At 45.6% G+C, this 23,667-nt stretch overlaps 2 protein-coding genes across 22 annotated transcripts in view; one reads left to right on the top strand and one right to left on the bottom strand.

Moving 5' to 3' along the window:
- Positions 1-5,605, top strand: part of PPHLN1 (periphilin 1) — an 82,202-nt gene extending 76,597 nt beyond the window's left edge. For all 19 annotated transcript variants that reach the window (XM_084749475.1, XM_084749472.1, XM_084749471.1 and 16 more), the window contains one exon: positions 3,334-5,605. In XM_084749475.1, the coding sequence (XP_084605601.1) occupies positions 3,334-3,528 (195 nt within the window). In that variant the 3' untranslated portion in view covers positions 3,529-5,605. The remainder of the gene's footprint in view (positions 1-3,333) is intronic.
- Positions 5,606-15,186: 9,581 nt separating this feature from the next.
- PRICKLE1 (prickle planar cell polarity protein 1) overlaps positions 15,187-23,667 on the bottom strand; it is a 94,999-nt gene continuing 86,518 nt past the window's right edge. For all 3 annotated transcript variants that reach the window (XM_084749465.1, XM_084749467.1, XM_084749466.1), the window contains exons 6-8: positions 20,799-20,985; positions 18,923-19,786; positions 15,187-17,414 (exon numbers count right to left, since the gene is read on the bottom strand). In XM_084749465.1, the coding sequence (XP_084605591.1) occupies positions 16,558-17,414; positions 18,923-19,786; positions 20,799-20,985 (1,908 nt within the window). In that variant the 3' untranslated portion in view covers positions 15,187-16,557. The remainder of the gene's footprint in view (positions 17,415-18,922; positions 19,787-20,798; positions 20,986-23,667) is intronic.

Here is a 23,667-nt window from a genome sequence, read left to right as displayed (position 1 = left end):
TTGTGCATGCTCGGCAAGCTCTCTTACCAGCTCAGCTACCTGTCCAGCCTCAACAGTCCTTTTTGGTTTTTTTTCGGGACAGGGTTTCTCTGTGTAGACTTGGCTGTCCTGGAGTCATTTTGTAGACCAGGCTGGCCTCGAAGTCACATCGATAAGCCTGCCTCTGCCTCCTGAGTACTGGGAAACCATTTTAACTAGAGCAAATTTGCTGTTAAGTTTGCTTTCCCAAGATATCCTTTATATTCAACTGTTGTGAATATAACACAGAGCTGTTGTGTTGTTGGATCTGAAAGCATAATTAGTAACCACAATTCCGAGTGGTTTATTTTAATATATTTTATTCCTAGAAGTCCTGTGTGAGAATTTGGTTGTTAACATGGCCTCTATAATAAAGGTCTGTGAAAGCACATTGGATGGTGTTTTCATTCTATTGACAAATTTAGCTGTCTGTGCAGGGTGTGAGAGCTCCACCTGGACACTGACCTGCTTCCTATATTGATGAGGTCCAAACACAACAGAAACAGAAGCAGAGTCTTCCTGTGTGGCCTGGAGCGATCAGAGCTGCAGGTTATTGATGTGTTTCTAGCTAGGGACCATAAGCAAACAAACTCTGCTACAGAGAGCCACACCCTTCCTGTCTGGGATTGGATTTACTGTGGAACAGATTTCAGAAATAGGTTTCTGACAGTTTCAAGTTGTGTTTATAAAACGTTACAGGGTGAGGTCTTCCTTTAACTAAAACTATTTCCTATTTGATGTCCAACTGCGCATTTTAGAAAGTCTTTGGAAAAAATTTCCCCCAAGTAGAGAATTATGTTGCTTTCAACAGTTTGGGTTATTCCTGTCCCCAAAAATGTACAACCAACTTTGTATTCCAGTAAATAATTCAAAAAGACTTTTAATAAGAACATATACTAAGCAAGAGTGTCTGTAGCCTGGGACAGGTTGTGGTTTCAGTATTTGAATTTTAGGCTGCGTTTTCCTATGCAGATAGGTAGCACACATCTGTCCAGTAATGGGGTTTCGGGAGGAAGCAGGTCGACACTAAAGGCTTTGCAGGCTGGTTCAGGGTAGCATTGTCTTCATCTAGTGCATCTGTTACTTTTAAAAAGCTAGGAAAATGCAGACCACCCACGCAGCAGGCCGCTGAGGCCTGTGTTGGTGTGCCAGTGCTGTTATTATCTAAGTTGTCAGCAACTCAAGCATCGTGATTCCTCTTTCCCATAGGACTGTGCTAGCTTGACCTGGGTAGCATGTGCCGTGAGCCCAGTTGTACTGTGCCTGTTGGCACAATACCATATGTGATGTATGTGAATAGACTGTTTCTACATGGTTTGTAAGATTCTGATCTCACAGGAGGAGGTCAGGGAATTTGCCGTGTAGAGGGGAAGACAGAAAAGCAGAGGGCAGAGAGGGCGGGATTATATAGTGAATAATGGAGAGCCTGTCGTGGAGAAAGTTCAGGTAGGGACTGAGGGATGCTGGGAGAGGCTGCAGGTCAGGCCTGGTTTGGTATGTTAAATAGGCACCTTTGCTGCTTGTCCCATCTCTGAAACCCAACAACCAATACAGGCCCATGTCCTGGAGGCCTCAGGATAAAATGGAGTAAATGGCTGAGTTGAACTTGATAGGTTGCAAAGAAATTTTATCATATTAGAAAAGTACATATGTGTGTTTATTTTATTGCTAACAAGGCGTGTGTGTGTGTGTGTGTGTGTGTGTGTGTGTGTACACCCGTACGTATGGAGTTTAGAGGAGTTGGTTCTGTCCTACCATGTGAGATCATCGACTCAGGTCCACAGGCTTGGCAGCAAGCCCCTTAACCACTCACTGCGTCATCTTGTTGGCTCACAGATAAAGGTTTTATATATTCTACTCTGTGTCTTGTCCCTTCTAAAACTTTTTTCAACTTCCTTGGAACTGATGAATCTGTTTCTTTCTTTCTTGTTTGCTTTGTTGTTGCCTCTTTTGGACACACAGGATTTCTCAGGCTGGCCTTGAACCTACTTTGTTGTTCATGTTGGCCTAACACTGACAGCACGGGCCTACTTCTTCAGCCTCTGTGAGCCCGCACTACTGTGCCTGCCTTTGGGAATTAGTTTCAATATCATGGTAATTAATTTAGTAAAATTTAGCAAGTTCAGTATGAGTCCTTAAATACCCATTTTTAAGCAGCTAAAACATAAGTTGCAGACTTCAAAACACCAACGACGAGCAGTGGCTTGCACAGTGGCTCAGTGGGTAGATGTGCTAGCACCATAGCCTGACAGCCTGGATCTGTGGGCCTGTGTAAGGTGGAAGAGAACCAGCTCCACAGAACTGCCCTTTTTCCCTTAATGGCATTTTCCTTAAGTACATGAACAAAGGAGTACAGAAATGAGAAAAATGTATTTTGTAACATTAAAAATTAAGGAAATGGCATTTAGTGTAAAGGAACTATGCATTTAATAGACAGTAAATACCTAATTGCCATCGACAAAGTTTTCATATTTGAAATAAAAATGTATACATTAAAAAACACACCACATATGCATGTTAATATATACATGGATGTAGTACATGTAACTATGTGCATAATCTGTTTATATATATACACAGATGTAGTGTACACGTCTGTATGTGCATACTCTATTGTTTTGATTTTAACCCTGTTTTGTTTGTTTTTTGTTTTCCTTGAGACAGGGTCTCTCTGTGTAGCCTTGGCTGTCCTGGACTTACTTTGTAGGCCAGGCTGGGATTGGGTGTGCAGCACCACACCCGGCTTCTGGTTAAATATTTGTAACCACAGTATTTCCCCTCAGCTGCTTAGCATTCTCACATCTTGTTGTATTCCAAACGGCTTTTGAGTTTGTCTGTTGATTGTGGTTCAGAGAATCTGAACTCCAGAAAGTTCCCCGGCATTTTGGGGATGGAGTCTCACTATGTGTCTACTGGTAACCCTGGCTGACTTGGAGTTTGCTATGCAGACTAGACTGGCCTCCAACTGAGCGATCCCTCTGACTCTGATAGGACTAAAAGTGGCCACAGTGCCTGACTCGTGAGGGGTTTGTTCGCCTTCTATGTTCTTGTCTACTTTATCCTCCAGTCCAGCACCCTGTGGGGTAGTCTGTCTCGCCTCAGAGGCGCAGCAGGCCTCTCCTCTCAGTGGCGGGCGTGTCTGCTTACTCAGTTGTGAGCCGGTATCCAAGACAGGTTCCAATGGTGCCTATGCTGGTATTAGGCAGGTTCATCCGGGCTACTGTAAGGTTTCAGCATCTTAATTCTGCCAGCTCAGTCGGCCATGTGTTTGTTGAATTTCACTCAGCTAACCAAAATGTACCCTCACCATTCTAGGTTTACCGACAAGACTGTGAAACTTTCGGGATGGTGGTGAAAATGCTGATTGAAAAAGATCCTTCATTAGAAAAATCTATACAGTTTGCATTGAGGCAGAATTTGCATGAAATAGGTGAGCGGTGTGTGGAAGAACTCAAGCATTTCATTACTGAGTATGATAATTCTACTCAAGATTTTGGAGACCCTTTTTAGAAGAATTAGTGCCCAGGTAAAAACAAATTTTAAAGCTTCTAGCTTTCCCCCCTTGGATTGTGTAAATCCTTACTATTTTGTGATGAAGAGAAATACTTTATGATAGCTGACCACGTTTCTAGTATTAAATAAACATTACAATATCTTAATCAGAAGGTTTTCCATACATGTAGATTCTTATCCATCTTCATACACTTCCTCCCTGCAAAAAATAATGTTCAGTTAATTTTTTTAATGTTTGAAGAAGCAGTTCTGGAGTGCAACTTCCTGTACTTCTGTTCAGGCGTCTTCCACAGTGTGTGATCACTTGGTCTCAGGAATGTAATTTGTAATTTGAGATCCTCCCAGGTTGCACATGATAGTGGCAGTGTTAGCATTTTGAGTTGTCAATTTGACTTGCTGCTTTCTTTACTTCAGCTTTGTAACTTTTGGTGAAATCAAAATATGCTGTCTTAATGAATTAAAACTTTGAGAATAATTCTTATTTGGTATAGTAAAAAAGCACTTGAAAACCTTCCAAGTTAGCGAGCTTAGCACAGCTCTCCTAGGCAGTGCTCCTGAGGCTCCTGGCAGCCCTCTCTGAACCATTGTAATAGGAGGGCTGGTCCAGGTGCAGGGCGCATTGAAGGCGAGACTTCTCCAAAACCCCAGGTGGATCCAATGTGAGCTAGAATATACAGAAGCACTGGGGTTTTGTGTTCGGCTCACACTGTATTAGACAGGGACCTGACAAGAGCTTGTGCCTGGATTTAAATCACAATTACTCTGTTAATTTCCATGATCTCAGTTCTGTAAACTTAGAGGATCTCACTCTTGGCAAGTGTCTTTAGAAACAAGCAGAAAACAGCAAGGCCAGCACAGCTCCCCTCCCTTGCCTCATGAGTGAACCAGTGAGTAAGTGAAGAGATGGTTAGGAGTTGTCCTCTCATTTCCTGTCCCTTCCAGCAGTGCATCGAGCCAAAGTGCATAACTTGTGACATTAAGTTCCTTAAAAATCATGGTTAACCTGTATAGATCAGGCTGACATTAAACTCACAGAAATCTCCTGCCTCTGCCTCTCACATGCTGGGATAACACATGAGCTACCATGCTCAGTATCCCTTTCCCCCCTCCTTCCTTATTTTCATTCATTTCTGTCCTTTTTTATTTGAGACAGGGTGTTACTGTGCATCCTAGGCTGGCTTCCAACTTTCCTGCCCCCAGCCTTTAGCTCTTGGTTTTCCTGCCTCAGCTTTCCTGAGTGCTTGGATCACAGGTGTGTGCTTGCATGTGTGTGCCACCATGCTTGCAAGCCCTTACTTTCTGTGGCCTCTGTGAGACTGTCTACAGAGATACCCTTAAAGTGCATACAGATTGCTTTGAAGTAGAAATAGCCCTACAATGGACGTCTGAGAATAGGATAAGTTTCCTAAGCTAGGAGAACACGTTGTGGTGTTCAGGCACTGAGATTCTATGCATACCCTATATAAACATTCCTCCTTAGTGAAAGCAGTGAACAAACTGCTGGTCATTTCAGAAAGACTGAAGATACTGATACTATCTCCCGATACTATCCCCCCCTTTTTTTTCTCCCACAAATTTTTAGGTCTTTAAATCAAGTTCTTAATAAGCATAACTCTAAAATTTGAGAGAAGCTCAATGAAATTTCATTCAGTGGAAATTCATTAAAAAGAGAATCTTACTAGTCGATTTTATTTAAAACCAGGTCCAACAAATAATCTCCTTCCTCAAGTTACATTCAGCATTTGAAGCTATTTTTAGCCTGCCATCAGCATTAGTCTGCTAGGCTTGTCAGTGTTAAACATCTTGTTTATTTTTGTTTTTGAAAATGCCTTTTACAGTCTAATTTTAGGGCGGGTAAACTCGTGTGTGTACTAGAATGTGTATTTTGTAAAATGTTTTTGATTAGAGAGATGTTTGTAAATTACCCATTGTTTTTGAGTATACCTAATTTGTGTGATAACATTTTCGTTGTCTTACCACAAGGCCTTGATGATCAACATGGGGGGGCAGATACTGTAATGTTTTTGTGAACTTTAAACATGCAAAATAAAGCAACCAATACTAAGTCTTCTAACTTGTCTTCTCTTATTTTCCCCGGCTCATTATGACAGCTCTGCTTGTGAAGGGATCTTTACTGTTCAGTTTGGCTCTCAGCAGATGGGTAGAAGAAGTTGGAGAATTGAGACACTTATTTCGATGGTTTCTGGAGCTTTGATGTCACAGAAGCCAGTGATACTCAGTCATTATGTAATTGTGAGTGAGGTGTTTTCAGAGAGCTGTGGGATTGAGAGTCCCCCATCGCAGCTGTCAAGTATGTAGAGCAAGACCCTCGCTCTCTTGGGCTGGAGGGATGGCCCAGCCGTTAAAGGGCACTGACTGCTTTTCCAGAGGACCCGGGTTCAGATCCCAGCACCCACATTGCAGCTCACAGCTGTTTGTAACTTCAGGATGTCGAATAGACCAACATGCAGGTAAAACGCCAGTGCACATAAAATAAGGGGAGGGATCCTTGCACCTTGCTCTGCCAGTCCGATCTGAGCACAACCACCCCTGGTGTCAGCATCAGCTCACTTTAAGGGGAGCTTGCTCCTGGGTCTGGGAGAAATAGGATTTATTCAGACTGAGGAGTATCAGAAGTTTAGAAGGAGGGAGTGCAGTGGTGAAAGATCGGTCTGCACCTGTGTGGCGTGGTCAGTTTCCGGTGCTGTGACAAGTACCTGAGGGAAGGCTTGTTTTCTATTGTGACTTACGGCGCACGACAGGCCAGTGGAGTCACCCAGCCCCACTCTTTCTGGATCTGTGGTAAAATATGACCAAACAGTGGACCACTTGGAGCAGAGCTGAGCTTGTTCACTGTGCATGGCAGCCAGGAAGCATGTGGTGTCAGGGGGAGATGGCACCTCATTTGGGGAATGTCTTCACTCTTAATGTCACCTCTCTAGAAAGAGCTGCACAGACATGCAGAAGTGCACTTCTCTAACACTCCTCAGTGCCTCTCGGTCCAGTAAAGTCCAGTAATAGTCAGGACTTTAGGTGCAGTGAAGAGTGAAGGACACAAGACTGAAGCCTCCGAGTGTAGAACCCCACCACTGTGTGTGCACAAACGCAGGCACGAGACCGGAGCGGAAAGTCTTTCTCTCTGAGTGATGGGAAGGCTTTGGAAATCTGCCCTGCTGGGAACCGCAGCTCCTGTGGATCTCTTCAGCCCTTCCCTGAACCTCTGAATAAAGTGTGTGATGTCCTGGCCCCCGCCCCACCACCACCATCAAGAACAGGGAAAGAGTCTTTGAAGAAAACCCACTCTCTTCACCCTTTCTCCACTTGGCTTGTCTAATGATTGGGTCTAAATTATTTACAAAGCCTGTCAGCTCAGAGATGTCTGCTGCAGCAGACTCTTCACAAATGATCTTGTATTCATTATACATAATAAGTTCCATTATTTGTGTGTGTGTGTGTGTGTGTGTGTTTGTGTGTGTGTGTGTGTGTGTTTGAGGTGGTGGTGGCCCAATGAGTATCATTAGGATTTTTTTTTTTTTAACAGAAGCACAGATGAGAGTTTATATACAGGGGCATGGATACCTTACTAATGGCAATACTGGTAAAGGAAAAACCATTAAACTACCTACTAAGCTCTAGCAACCTTCATGAGCCCTACCCCACTCCATGACAGAATGTTGGTGAGCCTAGTCTTAGATGGGTCTGTGCAGCAGGTCAGAGCTGGAAGAATTCAGGAGTATAATAGCATGACGTCCCTAGAAGACAGTGTCCCAACACTCTGCCCCACTCCTCTGGCTCTTGAGTTCTTCCTGTTCCTTTTCTGTGTTAGTCTCTGAACTTTGGGCAGGGTGTTCTCATGGCTCTCAGTATCCTCACTTCCTCCTCTCCACTGCAGAAAAAAAACATCTATGATCAAATTTGGCACTAATCTAAGGGCATCTATACGTTACTTAGAAGCTGATCCAATTAGAAAACCGGGTTCGCTTAGCAAAACAGCAACTGTAGCTTCCCACTGGGGCCTGTGACCTCTCTAGCCACCAGCTCTCGTCCAGATCTGTCATATTGTCTTCATGTAAGTTGTTCCTGACTTTTCCCACGTCTCAAGTTTGGGGTCGCTTTGCTTTCAGCATTTCTCTGCGTCGCATTCCTTGTTGAAAAGCTGCTCAAGGCTACACACATTCTCTGCTGCTTTGAGTAGCTTTCTCTGCTGAGCAGAGCACTACACACATTAGCATACTTGCTTATGTTTTCTGCTTAGTCTCTCTTCTGTTACAGGAGTCTGTCTCCACTGTAGACTGTGTGTGTGTGTGTGTGTGTGTGTGTGTACATACCTATGTGCACGAGTGTGTCTGTGAGTGTCTGTACATGTGTTTGCCCACAGAGTCCCAGAAGTGTGTCAGATCCCCAGGAGCTGAGTTAGATGTGTTTGTAGCCCACCCATTGTGTGCCCTCTGATAGAGCAGTGAGCTCCCTTAACCACTGAGCCACATCTCCACCTCTCCAGACATTGGAGTTACGTCAATACGTCTTCTCCCTTCTCCAGGAAAAGGTAGGTTGAACACAGTGTAAGGAATGTTGCATCACGCTTGTTGCTTTCCTTCCGAATGAAATTTGAAATTACATGAATAATGTTACTGTCAAAATTCATTGATTGCTCGTAGCTGTCAACTGCTTCCTAGCCCTGAGCCACTGCACAGATCCTGACCTTCACCGAGCTGAAAGCCAGATACCCCCTAAGGAAGAGCCTTGCTGTACTTTGCCAGAATCAATACTGATGTCAGTTTCACCCCAGGTTTTGCTGTAGTGCCCTAACCTCCGAGGTAGGCTCTGAAGGTTCCTTGGCTGCTGCTTTGGGGGAAAGCTCATCTTTCATCTCCAAAGGACTCATGGTGGGTGGCAGGTGGTGTCGGAGGAAGCCAGGGTGGGTGTCAGAGGCAGCCAATCACACCTTTGTCCTTAGAGCCGGAGCTGTTGAGAGCAAAGGCTTGCCAGACCAAGGTTGGGCTACACACATGGTGTGTTGTTTTCATGCCCTTTCTGCCAGCTCTATTCAGTAAACAAGGAAAAACAGCTCTGGGTAGGGGGAAACAAGGAGAGTCGCCAGCATCTATTCTCCTGCCTTTCCATGGTCGTAAAGTGCACACTGAGGAGCTCGGCATTTGCCCTGGCATCCTTGTCATTGAGTATGTGAACTGAGTTCTTCCCTGTGCTGCTGTGGACTAGGGGCCCAAGGGCAGGGAGAGGGGTCCTCTGTCTCTTCGTCTATTCCCAAGTATAGGAGCAACCACAGTGCTCCCTTCCGGTTCTTACGGAGCTGCAGACAAGAAGGGACCTTGGTCCTTGAGTTGAGCTGTTGGGTGAGGTTAAGGTGAACGTCTTTAAGCACATCACTGTGTGGGAAGTTGATGTAGAAGTGTTTTATTGCTACTGAGTACTCCATCTTGTCCACTACCATCCAGAGCTTAGCGTCAGTAATGTTGACCCACCCTGGCCACACCCTACGTGGCCTGTGTCGCCATGTCCTTATTGACCTTAGGTGAGGGGGAAGGAACTGGAGGCATAAAAGCCTTCACTAGTGCCCTGACATTATCAGTGCATGTGACAAGGACAGATGTTACAGCCTGGTCTGCACTGTGTCGTAGCAGCCCAGATCGCTGCCATAGCATGCTTTCCGCTACTTTTGTAGATTAGGATATACTATACCATATTGGATATAGCTTCAAACGTATCCAGGTTTTATTAAACCCCGAAGAGCAGCTACCATTGTGGTCTCACTAGCCGTGAAAGTCCAGTCACACTTAAGCCCTTGACTATGGTTTGTTTTGTTCTTCCAGTGCTGATGATAAAGCCCAGGCGTAGCGAGGACTTCATTCTCGTGTTTGCTGTAGGTAACAAGTTACAACTTACCCAGCTAGTATGTGTCGGGGCCGGGGCTTTAACCCAGTCTTGCCAGTCTGTGATCAGAAATGTTGGAAGAAATAGAAAAGGTTTGGTTGTTCATAACTAGTTAAAATCTTGAACCCAGTGCACATGAGCTATTCGGTGTATGTGTAGCTAATGTGCAACTTAAGTGTAATGGATTAGACATACTAATACATAAATAAATATATATATGGGTACATATTGTAAAATCATTTGAAAAAAGTAAAAATTTTATTTTTGCGTACCGTTCTCTCTCTTTTTACTTTATCTGTACTTGTTTCATGTTGATTTATGTGACTTCCTCTTTGAAGCAAATTCAGAAAACACCATTGGTACCTAAACAGCACATGGAATGCTTATTGGACAAACCTGTTGGTAACTGAAAAATCAGCAAAGGGGAAGCAGAATGCTGCATGGGGAATTCCTTGCCCCGGAATGCTGAGGCTCCTGGGAGCCTTTGAGAAGGTCTGGTACCCTTACAGCGAAAGTGCCAACGCTGATGAGAGGCGAGTCTCCTGTCTCGGAGTCCTGCGTGCTATGCCCCACTTTGCAAGGTCCGCTCTGTGGGGCGTGTCTGTTAGACCAGTACCATCTTTTCTATCAATCACTTCGTTCAGGTTTGTAGAACTACTAAGATGTCTCCCAACATGGGAACGCTCTTCATCTCCTCATCGTGATAAAGATAAGGTTTGCGTTGTCTGGCATTAAGCGATTCCAGAAAGTTCTTCTCTAGGTCACAGAACCCCGACCCCGTGCATACTTAACGCAGCATAAGCAACGTGTTATACCAGCAGCTAATAGATTGCTCATGAAACCGAAAAGCCTCTGTATGGCAAAGGACAGCATCATTCAGACAACGTGTCAGGCTTCACAATGCAAAGAGATTCTTACGCATCTGATAGAGGGCTAATATCTCAAATATATAAAGAACTCAAAAAGCTGGACGTCAAGAAAACAAATAGCTAGCCCAATTGAAAAATGAAGCACAGATGGCTGACTAACTCTTAAAGAAATGTCCCACATCCTTAGTCAGCAGGGAAGTACAAATCAGGATGACTTTGAGGTTTCATCCTACAGCTGTCATAATGGCCGACATCAGCAAAGTAAATGACAATTTATGCTGGTAAGGACCTGGGGGAAGGAGACCACCTGCCCACTGCTGGTGGGAGTGCCAGCTTATACAGCCGCTATGAAAATCAGTGTTGGAGTTCTCAGGAAGCTGGGAAGAGTGCTACCTCACCATGCAACTGTACCACTCTAGGGCATTGATGCTTCATCCTACGGCAGAGACATGTTCATCCACGTTCACTGCTGCTCTACTCAACTTAACCAGAAATCACAAACAGCCTCGATGTCACCGGAGATGAATAAGTAATGAAAATGTGATATGCTTACACGACAGACTATTATTAACTCAGCCATTAAAAAATTTTAAAATTCTCTCTGGTAAATGAAAGGAGCTAGGAAAAAAAATCATCCTGATATAAACTAGGCCTCAGAAGACAAATTTGTGTTTTTATATATATATGGATATTAATTTTGTGTGTTACAGTTTATATAACTACAGGTGCTAGATATTGGAATAAGGGACTAGGGGCAGGGGAGGATATCCCAAGAAAGAAACAGAATAATAGTTTGGGAGAGACTGGAGTGGGAGGATTAAACAGGGATGGAGAGGAAAGCAAAGAGGGGGGGTGGTAAGGCAGTGAGGACAGAAGGGACAGCCAACACTAAGGGCCATTTGCAAGGTCATATGGAAATCTTTTACTGTAGAAGCTTCCTGCGTATGTACATGGATGAAAGAAACGTAAATAGAGTCACCCAGTAGTGGGGGAGACAAATGTGCCAACCAAGCATCTTTTGCAACCAAATAAAACCTCCAGTGCTAGGAATGGGTTCCATCTAGTTGATTTATTAGCTAAGAGAGCCTCATAGACACTCCCAAACATCTCAGTATTGGTTGCTCTCCACAAACTATGTTAAGACCCTGTTGCTGAAGGCAACACTTACATATCTCGCTGAACACAGAGAAGTTGAGCTGGTGTGCAACTCGAGCCTTCATTCCCTGTGTCTAGTCATCATGATACGGGAAGGTACAAGAGAAAGGCAGTCACCAACTTAAGCTACAGACCCTGCGAGCTACATTGTTGAGCTGCCTGTATGAGACACTGGTGTACTGGTGGCACAAATGTGGGAGTAACCACCTTCTGAGTAGATTTAAGGCCTGCTCCCATGAAAGGGAACCCATACCTGCCAGTGCATGGGTGCCCAAGAACCTGAGACTAGATTGAGCATGGGCCTAAGGAAAAGCCAAACAGTAGTATTCTGCTAAAGAAACAGCCATAAAATGACTCCTAACATTATTCTGGTATTAGCCATAAGTCACTACCTTGCCCATCCTTATCAGACGCTTCCTCTTGCAGTGTATGAAGCTAACACAGAGACCCACACTGGGCACTGTACAGAGTGTGGGGGACTTTAGAACACCGAGTCCTGACTGGTATGTCTTCATACCCTTTTGTCCTTCGGGCTCATGTGGAAGAGGAGACAGATCGTCAGGGCCCGTGGAGGTGGACACCAAGGGAGCAGTGCCTTCCAAGCACAGCAGGACTGATGAACGTAAGAACTCAGACTGTGGCAGCATACGCAAGGTCTGCACAAGCTCAGTCCAAATGGGGTCCCGGCACTGAGAGGGACATGCACACAGGCCCCTATCCCTAACCAAGAAGCTGTCTCCAGCTTGCAAAGGGAAAATTAGTTTTTCTGATGAAGTCTCGCTGTGTATATTTACCACACATGAGGTAGGCCCCATGCCAAACAGTAGGCAGCCAGCACAAGATGAGTTCGACGGCTTTTTTTGTAGATGGTTTGTTTCTTCCTACATTGCTTTGTGTATTAATGGTATTTTGTTTGTTTCCTGATTTTGTGCTTTTGTGGGTTTTGGTTGTGTGAGCGTGTATATGTGTGTGTTTGTGTTTCTTGTGCTTTTTATTCTGATGTTAATGACTTCCTGTTTTCTGAAGAGAAAGAAAAGGCATAAGTTGGGTGGGTGGGGATGTGGGGAGTAGCTGTGAGCAGCACAGATGGATGAAGGATTTTATTTATTTTTTGAGACAGGATTTCTCTGTATAGCTTTGGTTGTTCTGGACTCACTTTGTAGACCAGGCTGGCCTCGAACTCACAACGATCCGCCTGCCTCTGCCCCCTGAGTGCTGAGATTAAAGGCATGTGCCACTACACCCAGCAGATGAAGGATTTTGTAAATAGTGTCAGTGGGCCTCCCTTAGACAACCTAACCCTGACTGTGACTGAGGATAGGAACTTCCAGCAACAGGTCCGTCTGGCTAGAGAGTTTTTCAGAAAGACTTCAGTTAGTCAGCAGTACCTGAGAGCTGAGGAATTTTACAGAAGCAGACCCCTAGCCTCTCTTGAAATAGTGTGGACCTGACAGCACTGGTTCCACCACAGTGGACAGCAGATGCATGGACAGTTCTTGTTCTCAGGTTATAAGGACTCCAGTGAGGACCATACAGTGCTCAGCATCTGCCTCCCTATTGTGTGAGCAGATACAGTTCTCCCATGTATTTATCTGGGATCCAACTTTGGAATTCAGGGACTGACCAGCATACTTTATATGCTTTCTAACCAGGTCTGTTTTCTACAGTTCAGTGCTTTTTATGACTGCAACAACTGTCTCCTTGCTCCTTTTGTAGTCTTGTCTGTGGTGAGCAGATTTAAAAGCCTAAAGATTATATTAGCATGCATAGATACTTCGCTTTCTTTAGGTTTTGACGGTCTATTAAGTAAGGACATTGAAAATGCGTGATTGCTGCCAGATTACTAGGAAGAATAATTCCTTGAAATTACACTTGAAGACTGTGTGGGGCTCCAGCTTCAGCTTACGCCCACACTCAGGCCTGAATGAGCCTGCACGGTGCAGCTCTGCACAGCACAACAATCGTTTCTGGAAGAGCGCCACCATGGTGAAGGAGCGCACAGTCTTCACCACCAAAAGACCTGCTGGTGTGCGTTCTCATACGCCACATGAAACATGAGAATTTTCTGGAGGAAAACTGGTGGTATCTATCAGCTACAAATATATAACTTTTCCCCCAGTAATCTTGCTGCTCAGTGTATAGGCACATGTGTCACTGTGGGATATGTATGGAGAAATTCAAGTATGTCCCCAAAGGCGTTTTTGAAGGATGGAATGCCCCCAAATAGAAACAGTTACTGAAGGAGTGAGGTGAAACAACTGTATGCAGTCATGTGTAGGAGAATGTTCTCTGCTCTGGCAAGAGATCACATCCAAAGACCTTCTAGGTCTGTGTGATCTGGCTGGAATACAAACACGCCTTTAATCCAGGAGACAGAGGCAAGCAGATCTGAGTTCAAGGCCAGCCTGGTGTAGAACAAGTATCAGGTAAAGAAAAGTTTAGGTCCAGGTGTGGTGGTACATGCCTTTAATCCCAAATGAAGGTAAAGTTTGTAGAAGGAGGTGCCCATGTGTGAAAGTGATATCTCACTGAGTGACTTAAAGAATGATGAATCAGAGGTTTGACAGGCTACACCCAACTCTCATGAGAAGAGGGAGGAAAGGGACGCTACTTAAAGGCAGTTTTCCAGAGAGAGGAGGCAGTTTTACCAGGACAGTAATAGAGAGATGGGTTGCAGAGAGAGAACCCAGGTGAAGACAGAAGGAGCCAGAGATGAAGAATGTTGGGAGTTAGCTTGAGGCCAAGCAGAACAACTCAGAGGCTGAGAGAGAAGCCAGATTAAGTCAGCTGGGATGCTGAGTTGAACCAGCCAGCCCAGAGCTCAGAAAAGAACAAGTAAGGGTGAGGTTATTCAGCAGTAAGTCTCCAAGCCTGAAAACATTCTAGACCTAGGATAGATTGCGTGAAGGCTAGAAGCTTCCAGGTCTAGGCCTAGGTTAGCTGAAGGAGGCAGTAAGCCTCTGAGATGACAACTGAACCAGGAGATTTTTACAGTCATGGGAAGCGATGGGGTGGCTCTCACCCTCTTACTGTTAGGAATTGATCCTATGGCCTTGTACATACAGAACGTAGTCTGACACTGAACAACACCCCCATGCTCAAGATTTTTTAAAAATGTTTTTTGTTTTGTGTATACAGTGCTCTGCCTGCATGTATACCTGCAGGCATCAGATCTCAGTATAGATGGTTGTGAGCCACCATCTAGTTGCTGGAATGGAACTCAGGACCTCTGAAAGAGCAATCAGTGCTCTTAACCTCTGAGCCATCTCTCCAGCCCCCTCAAGAGAATTCTTCCGAGATTTCTCTTGTGTTTGGAATATCTGAAGTGTGCACTGGAACAGGTAAGTACTTTTTACTTGCGGGGATGGGGAGCAGGAAGAAGCTTCAGGGTTTTTGTGTTTGCGTCTGTCTGAAGGATTCCTGACAGGCATAATCTTCATCTTCATAGTGACCCCGGAAATGCCCAAGTGGCTGCGGAGCAAACGGCTCTCATTGCAGCTTTTCTGAAGGGACTCTTTCGAGCCTAGCCCTCTTCAGGGATGGATGCTATGAGGTGCTTCTCCACGGGTTTACCCACTGGATTCATGCCTGGCCCTTTTGAGGCCGATTTTTGATAAATACAGTTTCTGTTCCTGAAGCCTGAGGTTCCACACAGATCTGTTAGTGGTAGGAGGGCTGCGGAATTAACCTTGCCTGAGCACGGGAAATAAATGGAAGATTCATACTCAGAAAGGCAGTGTGTCATTTATTAAGCCTTTATTAAACTCCTCCCTGAAAAGTCCAGAAGGACACCAGGACCTTTAGTTAGGACTGAGATGTGAATGCAAGAAAACAGCACAGACCAAACTTCCTGCTCATTAGTTCAAACCCGGCATCATTTCCACGGGCCCAGAGCCTCGTGGATTTGAAGTACTCTGGCTCCTGATTCTTACTGAAAATCCTTAAAAGAAAACTGCAACTGGAAAGCCAGTTTTCAAAATCGCTTTTAAAGGCCGACAACCAGGTGGAAGGGAAGGGCAGAAGAAATGACCTCTCTTTACATAGTAAGTCTACACAGACTGCCACAGAAAGCTCTTTGTAAGGACGAGATCACCTGCTGAGAGGGAGCCCCCTTGCCCAGGGAAGAACGCCCAGACAGCTTCTCCTTGGTTTTACCGTATGCTCCGGAGGTATGTGTGGGGTTTGTTTTTACATTTATACAGTTTACAAAGCTTGACCCATAAATAACACTTGTGATTAACAGGGCCCCAGTCACAAGTATGTACATAGCCCCACCATGCATACAGAGCCTTTTTAATATTGAAGAAAACAAACAAAAAAAAACCCCAACTTTCCATCACTAAGCAATATAAATTGACTGTCTAAAATTATAAACCCTGACTAAAATACAAGCAATCATCTCATCCATAAATGCTATTTCTGATCTCCTAACAATTCTAGCACGGCAGTGTAACAAACATCTTGCAATTCAGGGATATAAAAATATCAGCTTTAAAATCTGAACTGTACAGTATATACATTAATATTTGCACCGTTAAATTAGGGATACACTTAGGTCTATGAGATACTACATATAAATAGCAAGTCCTTTCAATCTGTAGCTGGAAGTAATACAGTATGTTTACCTGGCTAATAAGGGCTGAAGGGGAACAAGTTCGCCTCACACAATGGCACGCACAGTGTCAGCTAGGTCGTCATGGTGACAGGCATGCCTCACAACAAGACACCAGTCACGACCTGAGCCAACTTGACTGAATTAAGGACAAGCACTATTGCTTACAAAGGTGGCTATCCATCTTCTAAGACACTCTGTCCAATCACCTGCCGCTAGTTTCTGGAGTGTTCTCTTGTGGATTAGGGGACCAAAGCAGCTGTCATTTACCTGTCACAGGCACGAGACTGTGTTAATCTGGCCCCACCCAGGAAAAGGTGACTGGAGAAACCATCCACTTCCTGTGTTAATCTGACTGTAAACAGCAGTAGGGCTCTCATTTACATAGGCCAAGAAAGCACTTTACACTATTTTAGCGACTTTCCTATGATGAACAGAAGGTCAAAAGTCCAGGCTAAATGACTGAGCTTTAAACAGATAATCTCCGTGTTTACTTGGTTAAGAAATAATACAGTTTTTGCCCTTGTGTCCCTTTTTCTTCTTGGATTTAGTTGTCCTCTGACTAAACTGCGGGGTGGGCAGTGCGGAAGCCGGGCTAGAAAGGTCATCTGTGTAGTAGGTGAATCTCTGTGGCCGAGGCTGAGGGATTGGCTGTCCGAGAAAATACCCTTCTTCTTCCGAATCGGAGGAGGAAGTGGAGGACGAACACCAGGAGTCATCGTCATCCCCGTAAAGTCCCAGAAACCTGTTCATTCCTGGCTTCTGCAGGGCATAGTCGGACGTGGCGTGGGCGTACTGGCCGTACAGGTTGGCATTCTGCATGTAGGCTTGGAGCTCCCGGGCGCCCTTACTCTGTATGAATTTCTCATAGTTGTCAGGGGTGTACAGCCGGAGCCTGTCCTTGGCAGAGTACTTCCTTTCTGTGACCAGGTTCAGGGCATTGTCGGACCGCGACTTTCGGCTCCTCCGGTGGCGGTGGTGGTGAGGCCTGGATCCCCTCTCTTCAAAGTGATACACTCGTCGCCGAGTCCTTTCACTCATCGGAGGCTGCCGGATCTCGACGTCATAGCTTCCGTTGTCAATGACGTCATCTGAAAACTTGACCTGCTGGGGTCTGGACTGGGACTTGGATCTTCTGAGCACCGGCAGGTGCACTGGCTTTTCTTCGGGCATGATTTTCTCTGCACACAATTCTGAATTCAGACTTTTCAGGGACTCCGCGCTCCTGTGCAGCATGGATGAATTCAGCGTCCCCATGTTGCTCATTTTCTCACAGTCATCCGCCTCTATCTCCTCAAAGTTTTGGAGAGAGTATAGCGATGGGCGTGGCTTGCTTTCCCCATCAACTGACGCCCCTGCAACGGAACCCAGGAGACAGTGAGATTCTCACGGCCGTTAAAAGTGATCCAGGAGAGTGTTTCAAGGAGAACGTCCTACTTAGTCATCTGACTTAAAACACACGAGGAAAGGCTACTGTGCATTGTTTACCAACTGAGAATATGGCTCTTGCTAATGCTGCCAGGGAACCAACCAAAAGACTGCTCTAGCACGTGGCCTGAGCAGCAGAAACTAACACCTATGCAGTCACACCGGAACACAGCTGTAGGATCTGCAGTCTGGGGCTGCTTCCCCCAGTGGCCTGGCCAAAAAAGGACAGTCAAGCCCTTGAGAGCAAAAGGTTTGTCAGCCCCAGGCCTGCACCCTTTGTCAGTTATTTTATTTCGGCCCATAAAACACACTACTTCAGACTGCTCTTATTTCTAAGCCAAGACCGATGGCTTCCGTCATAATATGATCTACGCAAACATCTCTGGACCCAGGACAAGGAGACTGACAAGCTCCCTCCTCATCCTTCCCAAGGACCATCATCAGCCTCTAGCCTTCAGCAGTGGGGGTTAAGCCGAGGGCCTTGAACACGCAAAGTGCCTGCTCTACTCTGGAGCCTCGCCGCCTGCTCCTGCCTTTCACACTTCCAACTTCCACCCACGTGTACGGGGTTTGGCCGTCTCACCTGCCATGCTTCTTAGGCCCTCCTTTACAGCAGGATTCATGTCTGACCGGCCAGGAGCTAGGCTGGAGCAGTGTCCCAGCCTCCTGCACAAAGCATTCTGGCAGCAGGCAGCACCCGGCCCTTTACTGGCTGTATTGTAGCAGTGTAACACACTGGGTTTTACACCAGGCTTATCTTTAAGACATGGGTGGCATCAGCTGTCAAACAATTCAGGTTTCCTCCTATTTAAAATGTAATGTCTACTTTGTACAGCTTAGGGTTGTTTTTAACATAAAATGTGGGTAAATAATAGACATTTGCACAATTTACTTCCTATCTGTCTGTCTATCTAGGTTTTGTTGTTTTTGTTTGTTTTAAGGACAGGGTTTTTCTGTGTGTCCTGGAACTCTGTAGACCAGACTGGCCTTGAACTCATAAGAGACTTTCCTGCCTCTGCCTCCCAAGTGCTGGGGAAAAAAGTGTGTGCCACCACTGCCCGGCTTAAAGTACAATTTATACTGTGAAAAAACAAACAAAAAAATCTTAGATTTTTTTTTTCTTTTGAGTTATGTCCAAGAGTTAAAATTGAATGCTCAGGCTAATTTTAGTATCCTAAAATCCATAAAGTATAATCTAAAGTCAGAACCTCTAACCAACAATCCAAATGCAGATTCCCTCATCCAAACCAGTTTCCTCCTGTCACAAAAGGCTGTGTTCAGAATGTTACACATGCTACTCAACTACACAGACACATCTGTTTTACTACCCTGTGGCAAGTAAATGAACCGCCTTCATGAGTCCAGAGTTTGATAATACGCCCTCTACTGGCACTCAATTGTATCTAGTGATTCAACCTACCCCTGGATGGCATACCTGTGATGTTGGACAACGCCAATGAATCCATTGAATCCCGGACACTCTGCTCGGGTTTTAAGTCAGACAAACACTCCAGGGAGTCTTCATACCACTGGGCTTGGTCATGGTTATACCCTGCAGCACCATGGTCCAGATCCAGCTCTTGAAGCCTCCGGCTGCTGGCAGGGCCGGGGTGGCTGCCGTAGGCAGAGTCACCCAGCCCGTCCTGGGACTGGGCCCAATACATATCAGACTGATACTTTTTACTTGCGAGGCTCTGGTGAGTCGCCTTGACCTCGGGCTTATTTGTAACCAGGTTGTCAGGTAGCCAGTGCTCACTGGCTCTAATATCCACCTCACTGGGCTGCTGTGGAAAAAGGCTTTTATCGCCGAACTTGAGGAGGAGCTGGGTCAGATAATCTTCGTGCTCAGCCCATTCTTCAGGGTCCTCAGCGGCTTCTTGATCGACTCTGGCTTTCCAGAATTCCTCATTAGCAAACCCTGCTCCCTGCCTGGAGAGACTCAGGTCATCCAGCTTCCGAGAAAGGGTGTCGTCAGCATTGCCAGAGAGACCCGGAAACTTGTAGTTGAGAGCAGGAGACAAGAGGAGAGACTGCCGGCATTGGTCTGCTGAGCGGCTGCTTCTGCCCATGCGCACACTCCGTCGCGAGTCTCTCGATCGCGCCGACTGGAACGCGGAGTCGGAAGAATCAGAGGCGTGGATGTCTTCACCCAGGCTGCAGGTCTTGGAGCAGTAAATCTGACCTTGTTTCGGAAGGAAGGGGCATCCCAGCAAGGACGCCTTACACTGAGCGCAGGAAAAGCAGGCCTCGGTGGCATGCCAGTGTTGCCCGTCGTAGGTCATCTGTGCGTGGTCCACACCTGTTTAAAAAAAAAAAAGGATAAGGAAAACAATTAGGTGCTGCGGAAAGATGTGGACAGCAAGGAACTGTGGGGTGGTAGAAACGTTCAGGGCTTTGTTTTGTTCCTGCCCATCCTGCCCCAGTCTCTGAGGGCGGGGGCTGCAGGTGTGCACGACACATCCGGCTCTGGGTTTGGCTTTGATCTTGTCACGTGTGGGTTTTACATGTGCTCGGATAGCTTTCCTTATTTTAGATAATGCATTTTGCAACTTAACTATTCAAAAACTTATTTGTAATCCCAAAATTGGTAGCCATAGCAAGGTCACTGACAGAATTGCAGAGCGATAAAGATTTAAATCGTTCTAATATGTTCCTCACTGAGGCCACACAGAGGGACCCTTTGGTTTCACCTCCCGAACTATAATCAAGTATCCTGCGCTTGATATGTTCAGTGCCATGCCTTTTGCATTTCTGTGCTTTTCTTGCTGGTACTTTTGCTGTTGGAGATGTCTCAGGAGGTGATGTTGGACGCACATGCAAATACAAATATTACATAAGCTCTAGTCATGAACTACATGTGCTGATGGCTGGGACCTCAATGGTGACCTGGTCCCACTATATTTTCAGTGAAAGGCTTTAACCCCAAACACTCGTGAAACAGATGTGTTAATGAAAATGGCGGGACCTCGGCTTTCCTAGTATATGCAAGGCCTTGGGTTTTATTCCCAGTACCACCAAGCAAAACAAAAGAAAAACAAAAACAAAAACAAAAAGCCCCAGAGGCTCATGGGAACTTTAACTGTGAACTTCCCCAGAATCACAGCTCAGTGTTCACTGATTCTGTGTTTGCTGCTGTGGGTAATCAGAATACAGTATTCATCTGACAATCACTGTAGTGCTGTGTGCTCCAATACATGTAAATTATACCTTAATTTCCACAAACATTGACAAAGGAGCGAGGCTGTGGATAATCATAGATGGCTGTGGCTGCGCGACAGGGCAGACAGGAGGTGGGTGGCACCGGCACTTACCGATATGCTCCCCACAGGTCTCACAGTACTCGGCATACAGAGACTCAAAGCAGCCGCAGCAGAAGGGGCGTCCGTCCTTCATGATGTACCTCTGTCCTCCCAGGACGGTCTCACACTCGAGGCAGCAGAAGTGCTTCATGTGCCAGTGGCGCCCCTCGGCTTCTGTGCACTCGTCAGCAAAAATGATCTTTAAAAAGGAACACAAAACCACGGGATGGCAGATCAGCATGGACTTAATCTCAGAAGACAAGTTCCAGTCTTCCCAGCTAACACTGGCTCTCCAACCTGAGCTCAAAGGCCCTGGGGAGGGTGCCATCTCAGGGGTTAGTTTTGTGGTGATGGTCTTGTTGGAGGTGGCCTCTGTTGTGGCTGTAGTTTTATAGGTCATCCAGGGAGAGGTGAGGTGTGTGTGTGTGTGTGTGTCGGGCTATAAAATGGCCATAGCCTAGTAGTGGTGCAAGGCGAGAAGAGAAGAAAATGGAAGAAAATCACACAGAGGAGGAAATGGCGTGTGGCAAAGGAAGAGGCAGCGGAGCAGGAAGGCTGACACAAGGACAGGGAGCCCAGACATGGAACCGGAACCCCTACCCCCTCTCCCACCCCCCCATAGAAAACTCTTGCTCCCAGGACTTAGCAACAAGAGGCCAACTGAGTTAGTGGGCCAGAGCTGAGTGGCAGCTCGCAGAATGTGAGGGGCCGATGTGAGTGCCTAGGAGTCCCAACAGGGTCCACAGATACAAAGCACCGTCCTGGACCAAGCTGTCCTTGTTCACTTGTGTGCTTCCAAAGCCTTAAAATTGCAAGCTCTAGCCGGGCGTGGTGGCGCATGCCTTTAATCCCAGCACTCGGGAGGCAGAGGCGGGCGGATCACTGTGAGTTCGAGGCCAGCCTGGTCGACAAAGTGAGTCCAGGACAGCCAAGGCTACAGAGAGACCCTGTCTCGAAAAACCAAAAAAAATAAAAAAATAAAATAAAAAAAAATAAAATTGCAAGCTCTGAACTTTGACAAAGAAACATGGAGAAAACAGATGACAGCTTCAAGTTAAAAAATGTCCTTGATTTGGAAGCTGAACTTGTTCTGTTTTATAGTTAATTTTCTACCTGTCTGCTAAGTTAACCCATATCAGGTCATCAGTGACGTCTAAGAGGCAACACTGCTTTTCTACTTGTTTGATTTGTGCTGTTCTGAAGAGCGTACTACTTCGTTTACTTAGTTTTTCAAGACGGGGTTTCTGTGTAGCCCCTGGCTATTCTGGAACTTTGTAGACCAGGCTGGCCCAAAACTCAGAGATCCACCTGCCTCCTGATTAAAGCCCTGTGCTACCACTGCCTGGCAAGCATATTGCTTTGTAACCATCGAAAATCTGACCCACTGACTTTATTTATATTCTATTTATGCTTTTGGTGTTCATCATTCATATAGCAAAGAAATAGTCAACTCTCCTACAAATGTATATGTAATCCATGTGCCTCTATATAGATAGCTAAGATTGGTATTGGCTTCATTCAAATGTTTTCATTTCACTGACAAAGATCTGTCTACAGGAATAGAAACTTACCGTGTTGAAAAGGGAAAACTAAGTGTTTTCTTAAGCATGAAGGAACATTTCTTCGGAGGTAGAGTCCACCTGTCACCCTTTTATTCCTGAGGACCATTTTGGCAGCACTATCTGGCAAATCTGACAAAGCACATGCTGGCAGCCAAGTAACTTTTGGTCAGCATATGTTTTAACTGAAATATAAAGTGTCTGTGGAGTGGACACAGGGCCACAGTGGTGCTGGGGCTGGGTGGACAGCTGAGCAGGGAGTCCTTCCACTGACACCGTGGGAGCCACCTGCACATTAAGGACTTTTACATTGTTATATTCCGTTGAAGAACTCTGTGTGTGGGTGTATAAGATGAAGAAGACAACGGGGAACACTGGATTGCATCCCCGAACACGTAACGGGCCCCAGAAGGTGAAACAGGAAGATTGGCAATTCAGGGTCAGTCATTCTCTGCATGAGTCTGTTTTGTTTTGTTTTTGTTCTTGTTGTTTTGGCTTTTTTGTTTGTTTTGTTTTTTATTTTTTGAGACAGGGTCTCTGTCTTGGCTGTCCTCGACTCACTTTGTACACCAGGCTGGCCTTGAACTCGCAGCGATCCTCCTGCCCCTGCCTCCCGAGTGCTGGGATTAAAGGCGTGCGCCACCACCGCCTGGCTCTCTGCATGAGTCTGAAGCCAACCTGGGCTACCTGAGACTCCGGCTCTTCTAAAGGTAAGGCTGGTCTATGTTAACTTTTAAACTAAGTGTTAAGTCTTAACTGAATCTTTAAGCCTTCTTGTAACTTACATCCTCTGAGCACTTTGTTTGCAAGGCGCAAAGGGTGTGGCCAGCCACTGTCAACCTTGGATCACATCTTAGGAATTACACAGTGCCCTTTTTCCATATGACTCTTTTGCCTAAAGACCTAAAATAAACTCACTGATGGCTCCAATAAAGGAAAAGGAAATCTAAATAGAGCCATAGCTATAGGCACTGCTCTATACGAGGGGTAGTTCTTGCCAGACACACCATGGTTTTGTGAAGATGGTAGCAGCCGGGAGCTGGGAGAAAGGTGTATAGGGGACCTCTACAGTATCTTGTCAACTTTTTCATATCTTAAAGTTACTTTAAAATAAAAAGCTTGGTGGGCATCCTGGTGTGTATCTACAATCTCAACACTTGGAAGGCAGAGGCAGGGGGGTGAGGACTGCATTAGTTCTTGGCTATGTGGTAAGTTGGAGACCTGCCTAGCCTCATGAGACGATCTCAGAAATACCAAAAACTAAAAAAATAATAGCAATGTAAGGGAAAACAATTCCTTTTACCCTGTGGTCCATTTTATGC

This window comes from Acomys minous (genome assembly GCF_964271855.1).
Source record: "Acomys minous genome assembly, chromosome: 12".
Lineage (NCBI taxonomy): Eukaryota > Metazoa > Chordata > Mammalia > Rodentia > Muridae > Acomys > Acomys minous.
This window is presented reverse-complemented; position numbering and strand designations above follow the sequence as displayed.